At 36.2% G+C, this 13,015-nt stretch overlaps 1 protein-coding gene across 1 annotated transcript in view; it reads left to right on the top strand.

Moving 5' to 3' along the window:
• The window catches only part of Tenm3 (teneurin transmembrane protein 3), a 331,254-nt gene that overhangs the window by 283,192 nt on the left and 35,047 nt on the right, over positions 1 to 13,015 (top strand). The window contains exons 18-20 of the mRNA XM_071610514.1: positions 2,540 to 2,772; positions 4,317 to 4,471; positions 5,250 to 6,124. Coding sequence (XP_071466615.1) covers positions 2,540 to 2,772; positions 4,317 to 4,471; positions 5,250 to 6,124 — 1,263 coding nt within the window. The remainder of the gene's footprint in view (positions 1 to 2,539; positions 2,773 to 4,316; positions 4,472 to 5,249; positions 6,125 to 13,015) is intronic.

The following is a 13,015-nucleotide window of genomic DNA, read 5'->3' as shown; positions in this document are numbered from 1 at the left end:
AGGAATCTGAGACACAGATAAGTTAGGTAGCTTACCCAGAGTCACATATTTAGTAAATGATGAAGCTGGGATTCAAACCTGGGTGATCTGGTCCAGAGCTCATGCCCACAGATGTACAACTATTGATAAGGGAGAAAAAAGTTATAACCAACTATTTTAACATAAAATCAGGGAGATAGGAAAAACTAGTGAAGTCTCTCCAATGGCATGTCTTTCAAAATAGACCTAACTTGACTGAACTGGAAACTCTGTTTCTACCTAAATATCTACCTTTTAAATATTAGACTGTTGATAGAAATGCACACACATTCCCACACACAACTCTATAACTTTGCTCTGAATGGCATATTGATACGAACTCATTGCTTCACTACAAAGTAATAAATCACCATATATGTATTGCTGCATTTCAGTTTTTAGGCATCAACTTAAGAAAATTATGCCTGAGCAGGACCCCTAGCCTTTGAGACAGGGTCTTGCTAAGTTGCATGGCAAGTTGATCATTTGATGTCACCCAGTAGTTCTGAAATATTTTTATTCCATAACAACTTGCATCTTTTTATGAATTCTTCAAATCACTTTTTGCCCTTTTACACATATTTACACACTCAAGACTTATTGCAGTAATGTGTCTCTTGTTGCTAAAAGATATTAAAGTGTGTAAAGGAAACCAAAAACCTGAAAGTGTTCAGACCTATATATAACTTGTGTACACCATTTTCACAACCACAGAGTCCTGTAGAGTTCCAAGAGGCCTTTACAGACTATGGGATCTGCTGCCCTCCTCTACCACTGGGAGAAAAAATAGTGCAAACTATAACCTGTTATAGACTCTCTTATAATAGTAATAAAGTCCATATGTTCAATGCTTAAAAGGAAGAGCATTAAGTAGTGAGAATTGTTTTATTAGAACATAACCTCATTAGTAATGCTATAACTGCTACACCACTATTAGAATTAAAATTCATGTAATGTTATGTTTATACATATTTTAGATGTTCACATATAAAATAAAATAAAACAAGCATATCACTTTGTAGGTCTGTCTGACTGTGGAAAGAAGGAGAGAGGGTGAGAAAGAGATGGAGAAGAATAAGATGAGAGTGAATTAGTAATACCAAGCTTGTCAAAAAAAGATATATGGGGGGCTGGGGCTATAGCTCAGTTGCAGAGCACTGGGTTCGATCCTCAGCACCGCATAAAAATAAACAAATAAAATGAAGGCATTCAGTCCATCTACAACTACAAAAAAAATTTTTTTAAACAATACATGGGATCTAGTAGATTCCCATCAATCAGTTGACATTTTTATTGTTACCAAATCATTTAACCTATTTTTACTGTTTTTTTTTTCCAGAAGTCAGTATTTGCATATGGCACAAAATTCCATTATTTATTTTATTTTTTAATTTTATTTATTTATGTGTTTATTTTTTGGCAGTACTTGGGATTGAATCCATGGGCACTCTACCACTAAGCTACATCCCCAGTCCTTTTTTTTTTTATTTTTTATTTTGTGACAGGGTCTTGTTAAGTTGCTGAGGCTGGCCTGAAACTTATGATCTCCCTGCCTCAGCCTCCTGAATCTCTGGGATTAAAGACGTGTGCCACTGTGCTCAGCGTATTAATTCTTAAGGCTAAGTTGTTGAGTGTTTGTAAGGAGATTAACTATTAAGTCCCAGCTACATATCCTAATTTATCCATTCCTTGATAATACTGGTCATATAACTTTTTACAGGTAATGAGACATAAAATGTTTTGCATTTGCATTGCTTTATATTTATAAAATTGAGGCATTACATTTTGTGAACAAATGTCTGTACCTTACCAAATTCATAGACAGTTTGTGGAGCAGCTCAGCTTCCAAACTTCAGAAATGAAACTGATGGATGGAGCAATCTGAAACTGCCTTCTCTGTTTCAGTGATCTCATGTTAGTATGTAACCCCCTACCTCTGGGCAGGCATAACTGCATGAGATTGCCTTTCTGGATTATGAAGGAGCAACCAATATGGACACAATGCTCTCTTTCTCAGGGAATGGTATTCAGTTTGATTTGGTTTTGTAGCAAGAAGAAAAAGGGTAATGCCCAATGATGAGATATGAGTGAAATTGGTAGTATGCTATACTGCCCTGGAGAATATGTTAGAAGTACCCTGCCCCTGGAATAAGCTTCATGTCTATCACTTAGGGACAGTTTACTAGTGGCCTTGCATTGAGCCAAAATAGATGTAGACAACTTGCTTCTTTGTTTTAGACCAGAAGCACATTGCTGCTAATGGTAATTATTTTTAAGAACGGCTGTTAATAAATTGAATCCTCAAGCATCAGGCCAGGAAGGAAAACAATAATGTCAAAGAACCGCTGCCTAGGATCACATTGACCCAAATCGTTGTAAAATATACTGTTTATTTTCCAGTCTTTGATAGTACATTCCAGTTTATAATCAGCTTCTCATGTTCTATTTTATTGCGCTTTTAATTCCCCGTGTGTATTAGGAGTAACTCTCTTGTGATGTTTATGTATGATCCTTTTTACAGCAGCAACCCAGCTCACAGATACTACCTGGCAACTGATCCAGTCACTGGAGATTTGTACGTTTCTGACACTAACACCCGCAGAATTTATCGCCCGAAGTCACTTACAGGAGCAAAAGACTTGACTAAAAATGCTGAAGTAGTTGCAGGAACAGGGGAGCAGTGCCTTCCATTTGACGAAGCCAGGTGTGGGGATGGAGGGAAGGCTGTGGAAGCAACACTCATGAGTCCCAAAGGTACTGACAGTTATCAATTTGAGGATTTCTTTTTATTAAAAAAAAAGTGAAAAATCCAGTTAGTGCCTGATTGTGTTTAATGCTGAGTCTAACATTTTACCTTTTACTGTGTTCTAGAAAGCTGTTTCACATCTAGTGTTTTAAAAAAACCGTTTAGCGTGAAACTGCTTGAGTCCTAAGTTGATTTTACAGTAAATATTAGGTTCTTGGCATTTTCTTTTTAATCATCAGACCATTTTTTCAACTTTTCAAAGAACGAAGCAACTATTCTATATTATTCAGGTCACATCCTGTTAAACTTCAAGGGAGTGTCCAAATTCTTTCATTGTCCTGGAATTTCTTTGTCATGAATGAGTCCCAGGCTTCTTTAAAACCATCACTAAGCAACCCTATTAGCTCTCGCCCACTTCTGAGCTGTTAAGCTTTTGTTTCTATGCCATGGGAAAAAACGCTTGCCCTGAGGAATTTTTGGAGGTAACAGAGACAAAAATTCTATGTGATGAAGGCTTTTGAGCCAGTCAGGATTGACTCCTTGTATTATGCCATTCATTACAATGTTTTTCTGGTTTGGGGGACTTATATTTTTTTCATGATAGCTAGTGACTATTATGTGAACAAGGACTGGAAAAAAGTACTTCTTGTACTGAATTATTCATAATAGCAAATTTCTTTGTAACAAGGTCATAAAAACACTAACCTTGGCTTAGATCTACTTTTGTTAAAAGAATATCATTACTATACATTGACTATCACAGAATTTGAACCTGTTTCTGTAATTTACAAACTACAAGGTTACTATAAACAGTATAATTTTATACTTTATACATACAGGTACTATATATATGATTCATGTACTCACTGGAGATTCTTACAAATTTGGACTTTTTCTTTATTGCATTTTAAATGTATTTCTATTGTAAATGCCTATGTTGGATTTCTGTGTGTGTGTGTGTGTGTGTGTATGTGTGTGTGCATTGCCTTCTTTTGTTTTTGTTTTTATTGTTTTGTTTTGTTGGATTTTGGGGTTTGTTTGTTTGTTTGTTTGTACTGGGAATTGAACCCAGGGCCTCACTCATGCTAGGCAAGCACTCTACCACTAAGCTACATTCCCTGCTCTTTTATTTATTTGTGTGTTTCTGTGTGTGTGTTTATTAGTACATTATACGTATACATAATATTTGGGTTCATTTTGGCACAATTTTACAAACATGGATTATAATTTGCTTCAATTCAGTCCCCAGTATATTCCTTTTCCCTTCCCTCCTCCCTCTCCCTGTTCCATATCCTCTATTCTACTGTTCTTCCTTTATTGATAGATTTTTTTTAATCACCAAACAATTCCATATACATATATGAATATACCATAATGAATTTCACCTTTATGTATATCTATTTTTAATGCTTTTGCAATTGACAGTCTTACTTGCTACCTATCACCCCTATTAACACTGGGATTAAATGTTGAGTTTAGTGATGGGCCTAAGAGTTTAATCAAAATTAATTCCTTTTCAAAAATGAGTAACTCTTACTTCTCTTGTATAAAGGAATGGCAGTTGATAAGAATGGATTAATCTACTTTGTTGATGGAACCATGATTAGGAAAGTTGATCAAAATGGAATCATATCAACTCTCCTGGGCTCTAACGATCTGACCTCAGCCAGACCTTTAACTTGTGACACTAGCATGCACATCAGCCAGGTAACTAAAATGTCATGCTGAATTTTTTATTTTCTTCTATGTGAGTTGATTTTCTGTGTCAGTAAGCTGTGATGACGCCAAATTAAACTGCATATATCATGTGTGGCAATAGTTAATGATAAAGCTGTTCCATTTAAATGTATCTAAGGAGCTAATAAAAAGTTATTTTTTCTATAATTCTTCATTTGATGAATTCAGTGAAATACAGAACAATTATCACAAAGAAATGCTAAGCATTTGTAATAAAATACCAGTAAAGTAGCAGCATGCAGATATTCCAAAAAGAACAAAACAGCTTAAATCTCTAATCTTTTGATTGCGTGGGATTCTTGAGTAATAGAGAAAACCCATTATGATTAGTCCCAAGGGACTTATATTTAGACTTAGGAACTTCATTCTTGGCCTGATTGAAAACACAATGGAATACTAATGTATTCATAACCTAGAAAGCCCTGACATTTGGCAGTTAGTATTGCTATAAGGAACATATGTGTTCATATCTCAGCAATATCTGTTGACTCACTACACAGAAGTTTATTTGCCATTTGGCTCCAACTAGCAAATCTTTCAGTGTGTTGCATTTTTAAATAAAATGTTATTTCTTGCATTTGTTTCCACTCAAAAATTTTAGGTTTATTTTACTATGGCTATTGAAAAAACAATTTTACAACAGTTTATCAAATTAAGGTTAATTTCCCTGAATGGTCTAATTTACTCTTCTGGCAAACTAACTGTGGTGCAGTAACTGACTAACCAGACCATTTCTTTCTTTATTAAGGTTCGTCTGGAATGGCCCACTGACCTAGCCATTAACCCCATGGATAACTCCATTTATGTCCTGGATAATAATGTAGTTTTACAGATCACTGAAAATCGTCAAGTTCGCATTGCTGCTGGACGGCCCATGCACTGTCAGGTTCCTGGAGTGGAGTATCCTGTGGGGAAGCATGCAGTTCAGACGACACTGGAATCAGCCACTGCCATTGCTGTGTCCTATAGTGGGGTCCTGTACATTACAGAAACAGATGAAAAGAAAATTAACCGAATAAGGCAGGTCACAACAGATGGGGAAATCTCCTTAGTGGCTGGAATACCTTCAGAGTGTGACTGCAAAAATGATGCCAACTGTGACTGTTACCAGAGTGGAGATGGCTATGCCAAAGATGCCAAACTTAACGCTCCATCCTCCCTAGCCGCTTCTCCAGATGGTACACTGTATATTGCAGACCTAGGAAATATTCGGATCCGGGCTGTGTCGAAGAACAAGCCTTTACTTAACTCCATGAACTTTTATGAAGTTGCCTCTCCAACTGATCAAGAACTCTACATCTTTGACATCAATGGTACCCACCAGTATACTGTAAGTTTAGTCACTGGTGATTACCTGTACAACTTTAGCTACAGCAATGACAATGACATTACTGCCGTGACAGACAGCAACGGCAATACCCTCAGAATTCGACGGGATCCAAATCGGATGCCTGTTCGGGTGGTGTCTCCAGATAACCAAGTGATATGGTTGACAATAGGAACAAATGGGTGTTTGAAGAGCATGACTGCACAAGGACTAGAATTGGTTTTGTTTACTTACCATGGCAATAGTGGACTTTTAGCCACTAAAAGTGATGAAACCGGATGGACAACGTTTTTTGAGTAAGTATTGAAAATCCTATTCTGATTATAAAATACTGTGCTATAATGATGTAATCTATAATAATAACAATATAATGTTAAGGGCCAGAGGGACCCATGTTCTTGAGGGCTTTGAGCTTCTATAATTTTTGGATCCCTCTTACAGAAAAAGAAGACAAAATTAGATGAGATACAAAATTAGATGCAGAGCCTTGAAAGGGATCCACACAAGTGAGGAGGCCCAAAGATCAAGTTTCATGTAGCTTGATGGTAAATTTACCTCTCCTTAGGGATTAACAGTTTGCTTCAGTATATTAGCAGCAAACCTTTCAGAAACAAACCACAGCTTTGGTTTTAGGCATAAATCCTTTGGGTTTGGATTTGCCCACTTGATAAAGCTGAGTTGGGAATTTTCATTGAAGGAAAACTTTAAAATAATTTAAAATGAACTTCACTGATTATATCAGTACTATAGTGTTATGCTCATCAAAAGGAAGGACCTAACTTTTCATAATCAGTTATTATAGAAGCTAAACTGCACTTAAAAGAGCCTTACAACTAAATTCAAATCAGGAATGCTTATCGCCATCTGAAAATGTATGAAAAGGTTGGAGACCTATTTAGCCAGGGGATTCTACTAAGTATGTAGAACAGTGGCCTAAGCAATATGTCATCCAAATAGTCACATTTTGTGAGGTCAGTAAGAGTGAAATCAAAATTAGTCATTGTATATTTTATGGCGTGTATACTTTGCAGTGAGTGTGTGTGTAAAATAATTTTCAATTGCATGTTCACTTGACTAACGTTGCACAAACCACGAGGGGAAATTAGATGTACAGAGATGGCATATTGACAAATGCAAAATAATCCTTGGAATGAATATTGAGGTCCTTAGTGGGATTTTTACAATGATATGCTGAAGTAAAAATATTTTCTCTAAGAGCACACCTCTAAAATTATAATAAAAGTCAGTAGGAAAAGTGATTCAATATACAAATATTTTCTGTACAACTTCTCTGGAATGGTTCTTATACATAAAGCCCAGTTCTCCTGTAGCTTGAATTGCTTTTCTTTTTTGACAGATTCCCTTTTAATAAAATGAATGTTACCCAGCAGCATGATTTTGTCAGAGGAACAAACCTTTTCAATTGAATTGCATTAAAATTCTGTTCTTAACATTCCTTTTGCTCATTTTAGGATCGCAATAGGAAAGGAATAAATTGGAAGTTAATGGAAAGCACTTCCTTTGCACTGCTTTCAAAGTGATAGCAGGCTACGTTGCCAAAGAGGCGAAAATGAGCATAGCAAAAGTGCTACCATCACATGAGACTGGCCAGGAGAGCTGCTCTGATTATAAGATCCTCAGGAAATGATGGTGGCATGGGTAGGGTTTCACTTAAGTTGAAAGCAGGAAGAAAAAATAGAGATATGTAAGTTTTTGGTACAGTCTAGGACTCAGTCCCTGCTCTGTGGGCCATTTTTGAATGTGTCCTTATTTGTTCCAGGAATTGACACTGCACAGAAGTTCATTATATGTATTACTGCTGACACGTGAATTTCTCACAGCAGACAGGATGATTTACTTAGGACCTACAAATGTGATCAAGCTAGGAAAGTTAGAGAAAGAGGTGCACTTCCTTGGTGGAGTTGACCTGGGAAAGTTTAAGCAAATTTGGATTTTTACTGCTTTTTACATGATAGTACACAAAGAAGACATACTTCTCTATTAAAAAAAAAAAATCTTCTGAGAATTTCAGTCATAGTCAGTAATCAGTAGATGGCTTACAGTAGGGGTTGATTGGCAAGCCAATCTTGTGAATATAATGGGAAAGCAATGTTTCAAAGATGAAGTTTTTAATTAATCAAAATACCTCCTAATCATGTTTTCACAAACTCATTACACATCATATTTCAAGTATATCTATTAAATGGAATAGCTAGATAAATTACAGGAAAAAATAATTACAAAGATATAATGTAAAGATTTCTAACAATTGTATATTCATTTTTAAAAGTGCATGAAACTACAGCACTTAACATAAGGAATTTAGAATTATCATGTCAAAATGATAAATGGTCCTTTTTTGTTGTTGTTATTTCATACATTATTACAATGCTTGTACCATGAAAGAGCAAGGGCCCACTTATTCTAAGGGTCAGAAACATTGAAACACATGCAAAGGTAAGTGCACAAAAGAAAAGGGTGTGTCCTTGTGGGCAGGACCTCCAGAAGCCTGCTCTATATTCTCACACAGCAACAGGTTTTGTCTGTACATTTGAGGCTGTAGGTGGGCAGACTCAACCTGCTTCTCCTCATCAGAGCCATGGCCACAGAGTTTCCACTTACTGTATCCTGACTTGGACACATCACTGATGTGAACATCCTGATTGGGTAGTAGGACCTCTAAATCTCTGTCAGACTTGCTTTGTTGTAGTTACTGATGAGCTGGCAGGCTCCCAGAATATAGCATGTCTCTGTAATGTTTCCCTTCATATTTTTGTAGTATGGTGTGTCTAATTTAGACTTACATAGGCACTTGGTAAGTCCATGAAGTATTTGAGAGGTTTGATAACAGCTAGAGTTTCACCAAAACATGAGGAGATTGAGCTCATTCTCTTTTAAACCATCTTTGGTAGGAATTATAGCAATTGTTTTATTGGCAACTGATAAGAACCTCAATTTGTGAATCAGATTTTCTTTTCCCCAGATACAACAATAAATTATCTTAGCTGCATTTGCTTGGAAAAATGTTTTCTGTTTTACTCCTGGAGGCCATATTTCTGAATAAAGTGTCATCAATATGAAATATTTTCTTGGGGGAGGAGGTTTAATTATTTGAATAACAAGATCAACTGAGGAAGTTTCCATTTGATAAAGAAAAAGAAAGTGAGCAAACATGTAATATTGGATAAAAAGAGGTTGTGAAAAAAAATCATGGTTCCCAATTGAAAAACACCTGTTTTCTATGACTTTCCCCACAGCAGTCCCTTGAGCTGATAGGTGCTTTGTAATGATCTTTCTGTATAAGTACCTTGCTCAGAGAAATTAAACTTTTCCATAGAAATTTCCATTTCTGTGTGAGCTTTCTAGCTAGCCTAGTACCTAAAAAGCTTTGAGATTAAAGCTTTCAGAGGATAGAAACAGATGGAAGAAGACCTCGAATTAAGGAATTTGCCTGCTGATAAAAATAGAATTGCCATAATTCCTGCCAAAGAAATTTTTAAAAAGAATAGCTCAAACTACTTACTTTACATGTTTCTGTTTTTAATTAATCATTAATTAGTTAATTAATTAATTAGTACAAACCTTAGTGTACCATTTGCATGCTGTCCATAGAGTACAAAAGGAAATGGGAAAGTATTTTATAAAATGCAAACTATTTCATCATCTTTGTGGTTCACAACTCCTGGAATGTTACCTTGCACATAGGACCCTCCCAATAGCTTTTAATAAAAAATTGGAGGGATAAGCCAAATAAGTAGATAGGTGAGTACTTATTTACAGAGAAATATCTGATAAAGCTTCAGCTCTGGCCAAGGCACCACTGAAAGAATATTATATAAACGTTCTTTTGCTCTCTGAGATAGTTCAGATCTCTACACTAATAGTTAATGCCAAAAATATTAACACTTCCCACTTCCGTGGTTGATCTTTTAATAGACTTACCCAATATTACCGGTTAGTCATCTTTTTCTTTATAAACTAAGAACTTCCTCAGTTGATCTTGTATTCAAATATTTAACCCTGCCCCCAGAAATAATTCATATTGATGGCACTTTATTTAGAAATATTGGTCTTAAGGAGTAAAAGAGAAAACATTTCCCATGCAAATTCAGTTAAAGTATTTTACTGTTGTACCTGGGAAAAGAAAACCTGATTTCCAGTGTAAGGTTCTTATCAGTCACCAATAAAATAGGTAGGTGATTCTTCAGGCTACAGAGATGACTTCTTCAGCAGGAGAACCTTCATTTCAAAAACTAAATTTGGCAATAATTTCTTTCAATGTTACTTAGAACTACTGTGTCCTATCATTATTCATTAGAGAAATGACTGATATTGTTAGACATGGTATAAGAGGAAGAATACAGTAGGTGTCAGATGATTTGTAACTACATTCTGAAATCACTGAAACTAATACATCTCATGAGCTGAAAATTTTTATTATTGATTGTCTCTGACCTTCTCTTCCATTCACTTACTGAACAGTAGAAAGGAGTTCCAATTAGCTAAGGTGGTCCCTTTGTGTGGCAACACTGTGATAGCCTAGTTAAGGGTGTTAGTGTTGGGCTTTGTTCCATTCTGCTTTTCATACCACTTAAAACCAATTGCCACCATTATGATTCCTTATCTAAAAATAATTCCAAAGAAACCAAAAAGATCTCACCTGCTACAAATTTATTATTTAAAAAGTTCATACCCAAAATGAAACCACAGTTCTTACGCTTGAATGCACACAAAAGCAAATCCAGTGTATTGAATTGAGCAATAGAATAAATTATTTACCAGTAAATGGCATTTCACAGTACTCTGCTTGCTTACCCACATAAAATACAAACCATTTGGGCATATCTGGAGGCTCTTCTGTCTGGTTAAAGGCGACAACATGAGAAAAAAGCTATGAATTCTGGCTGATATGTACAGGCACACCAGCAGGTTAGTGGCAATTTTTCTGTCTTGGGACTTTGAATATTTGGAGCCTGGTATTTGTGGAGCTGACTCTGTGATCTTCTGTGAGCTATATTCAGATTCACAGAGCAAATAAATGAGTTTCGGCTTTTACCCATTTATGTAGGTATATATGGGTCTCTAGCTTCTCATTTGGGTGCTTTATTGTCCCTCGTTCAAGCTTTGCAATTTCGAATGAGCTTCTGAACCATTTCTTTATAATGAACTTAACTCTGTGCTCATGGCAAAACCGTGACTCCCACCAGCATCTATTCTGATACCCCAGGAGATGGGAAAAGGACCTCAAAGGAAGAAAGAGAGGCAGAGTAAATAGTAGCTGTGCTACCCTACTCCTAGGACACTTTCACATTCAAAACAGTGTACAGAAAACATAGGTGAGGTAGGAAAACTCACTAGACATTATTCCAAATTAGAAGAGATGTGTCCATTCTTGTTGACACTGAATCATGCTTAAATAGCCCAACACCTTTGCCATGCTGCGTTTCCTTCCCTATGGAGCTACTGATGTTAGAAGAGCTACGCAGGGAGCTTCCACAGGGCAAAACTGAGACCATAACCTCTCCTTTGAAAAGCTCCTGACATCCAACCCTAAAAACTCAAACACTGAAACCATGAGTCATTGTTCTTTCTGTCAAAAAACTGCATTAAAAACTAAGCCCCCATTTTATAAATATGTAGCTAAAAATGGCACTCAGTCACCTCCTTTTTTTCCCTGTTCTTTTTCTTTCTTTATGAAAGAAAACATTTAGGAAATTAGCAATGATCCATAAGAGATTTTTATCAGCAGATCACATAAAATCCTGGGGAAATTCTAAGGTTGATTTCTATTTTTTGATATTTTGTTTAATTGTTTAATAATTTTGCTTTAAATTTTTAACCAGAGTGTGTATTCCCAGAGACATCAGTGAAAAATGTTCAGGCAATCGAATAAAGTAGCTGCCATACGTTTCAAACATTAACCCAAGTACTATTAAGGCCATATTTTTAGTAGTATTGATTTATTCCAAGTTCCTTCTGCATTGTAATTTTTAAAAATAGTAAGTTCTGTCCAGGTTTCTGAGGAGAAAAGGAAGTGGGGAAATTGTATATCATTCAGATTACTTGAAAAATCCCAGAAGAAAAAGAAAAACAGATAAGCAGATTTTCTCCATATATCAGCTGTGTCCTTGAAATGTATCAATAATTGCAAGGCTACATTAACTCTTTCATTGTGTTGTGTTTCACAAATTAATGTTCTAGATGTGCTAAATTGCTCCATAATGGTCCAAAAGTGAGTAAATGCAGCTTTCAAGTGTCACATTCCCTCTTTAAGCTAATTATGTAATTGTCTAAATTAGATAAATCCTCTGATAGACTTCTGTCTATATCACCAGCTTCCCTTCCAAAGTGATTATCAAGTGATTTACCCTAAGACTAAGTTATATACATTAGCCACTTTAATAAATAGTTTGAGAAGAAAGCAAGAAATCCACACCATGACAACCAGCACAAGAGAACTTTCTTTATATATATATATATATATATATATATATATATATATATATATAGAGAGAGAGAGAGAGAGAGAGAGAGAGAGAGAGAACTAAACACTGACAATTGAGCATTTTCTAGGGACTGTAAAGCATCTCTAGCTCATTCCTAGGAGAGCAAAAATGAAAGCCCAGGCAGCTCTCACTCCTGCTACCCTAACTCCTCTGCCTCCAGGGGATGTTCCACACAAAGAAAGCCCTTTCTCAGATTTCCAGGAACGGGAGTAATTTCTGAATGTCTGGAGGGGGAAGATGCCAGCCTAGTATGGACACTGCACTTCCCTTCTGGATCATCTCCCAGTTGGGGAAGGCAGTCAGAAAGGAGATAGAGTAGCTGGGGGCACTGTCCACATGCTGCCAGTCACTCTAACTCCTCCCTTAGCAGCCCTCCATCCATCACTACTATCACCTCTCATAAACCCACCCACTCACACCCTTCCAAACAGATTTCCTAGACCTCAAATTCATCCCAGAGTTTAGTGAATCTATGATTCTGAAAGTGATACCCCCCAAAAAAAAATCTGAGAAATATTGATGTAAAGAAATGCCCACTTTGTGACTCTACCCAAAAAGTAGGTTTTGCCCCCTAAATGTATGTTAAGAGTGTAAGTCTGATATAAATTAACATTTTTCCCATCTCTGGGTCTTTTAATTTTGAAAAAAAAAATGTTTGAAATTAAAGGCCAAAAACTAGTC

Source organism: Marmota flaviventris, chromosome 3 (genome assembly GCF_047511675.1).
Source record: "Marmota flaviventris isolate mMarFla1 chromosome 3, mMarFla1.hap1, whole genome shotgun sequence".
NCBI classification, from domain to species: Eukaryota; Metazoa; Chordata; class Mammalia; order Rodentia; family Sciuridae; genus Marmota; species Marmota flaviventris.
This window is presented reverse-complemented; position numbering and strand designations above follow the sequence as displayed.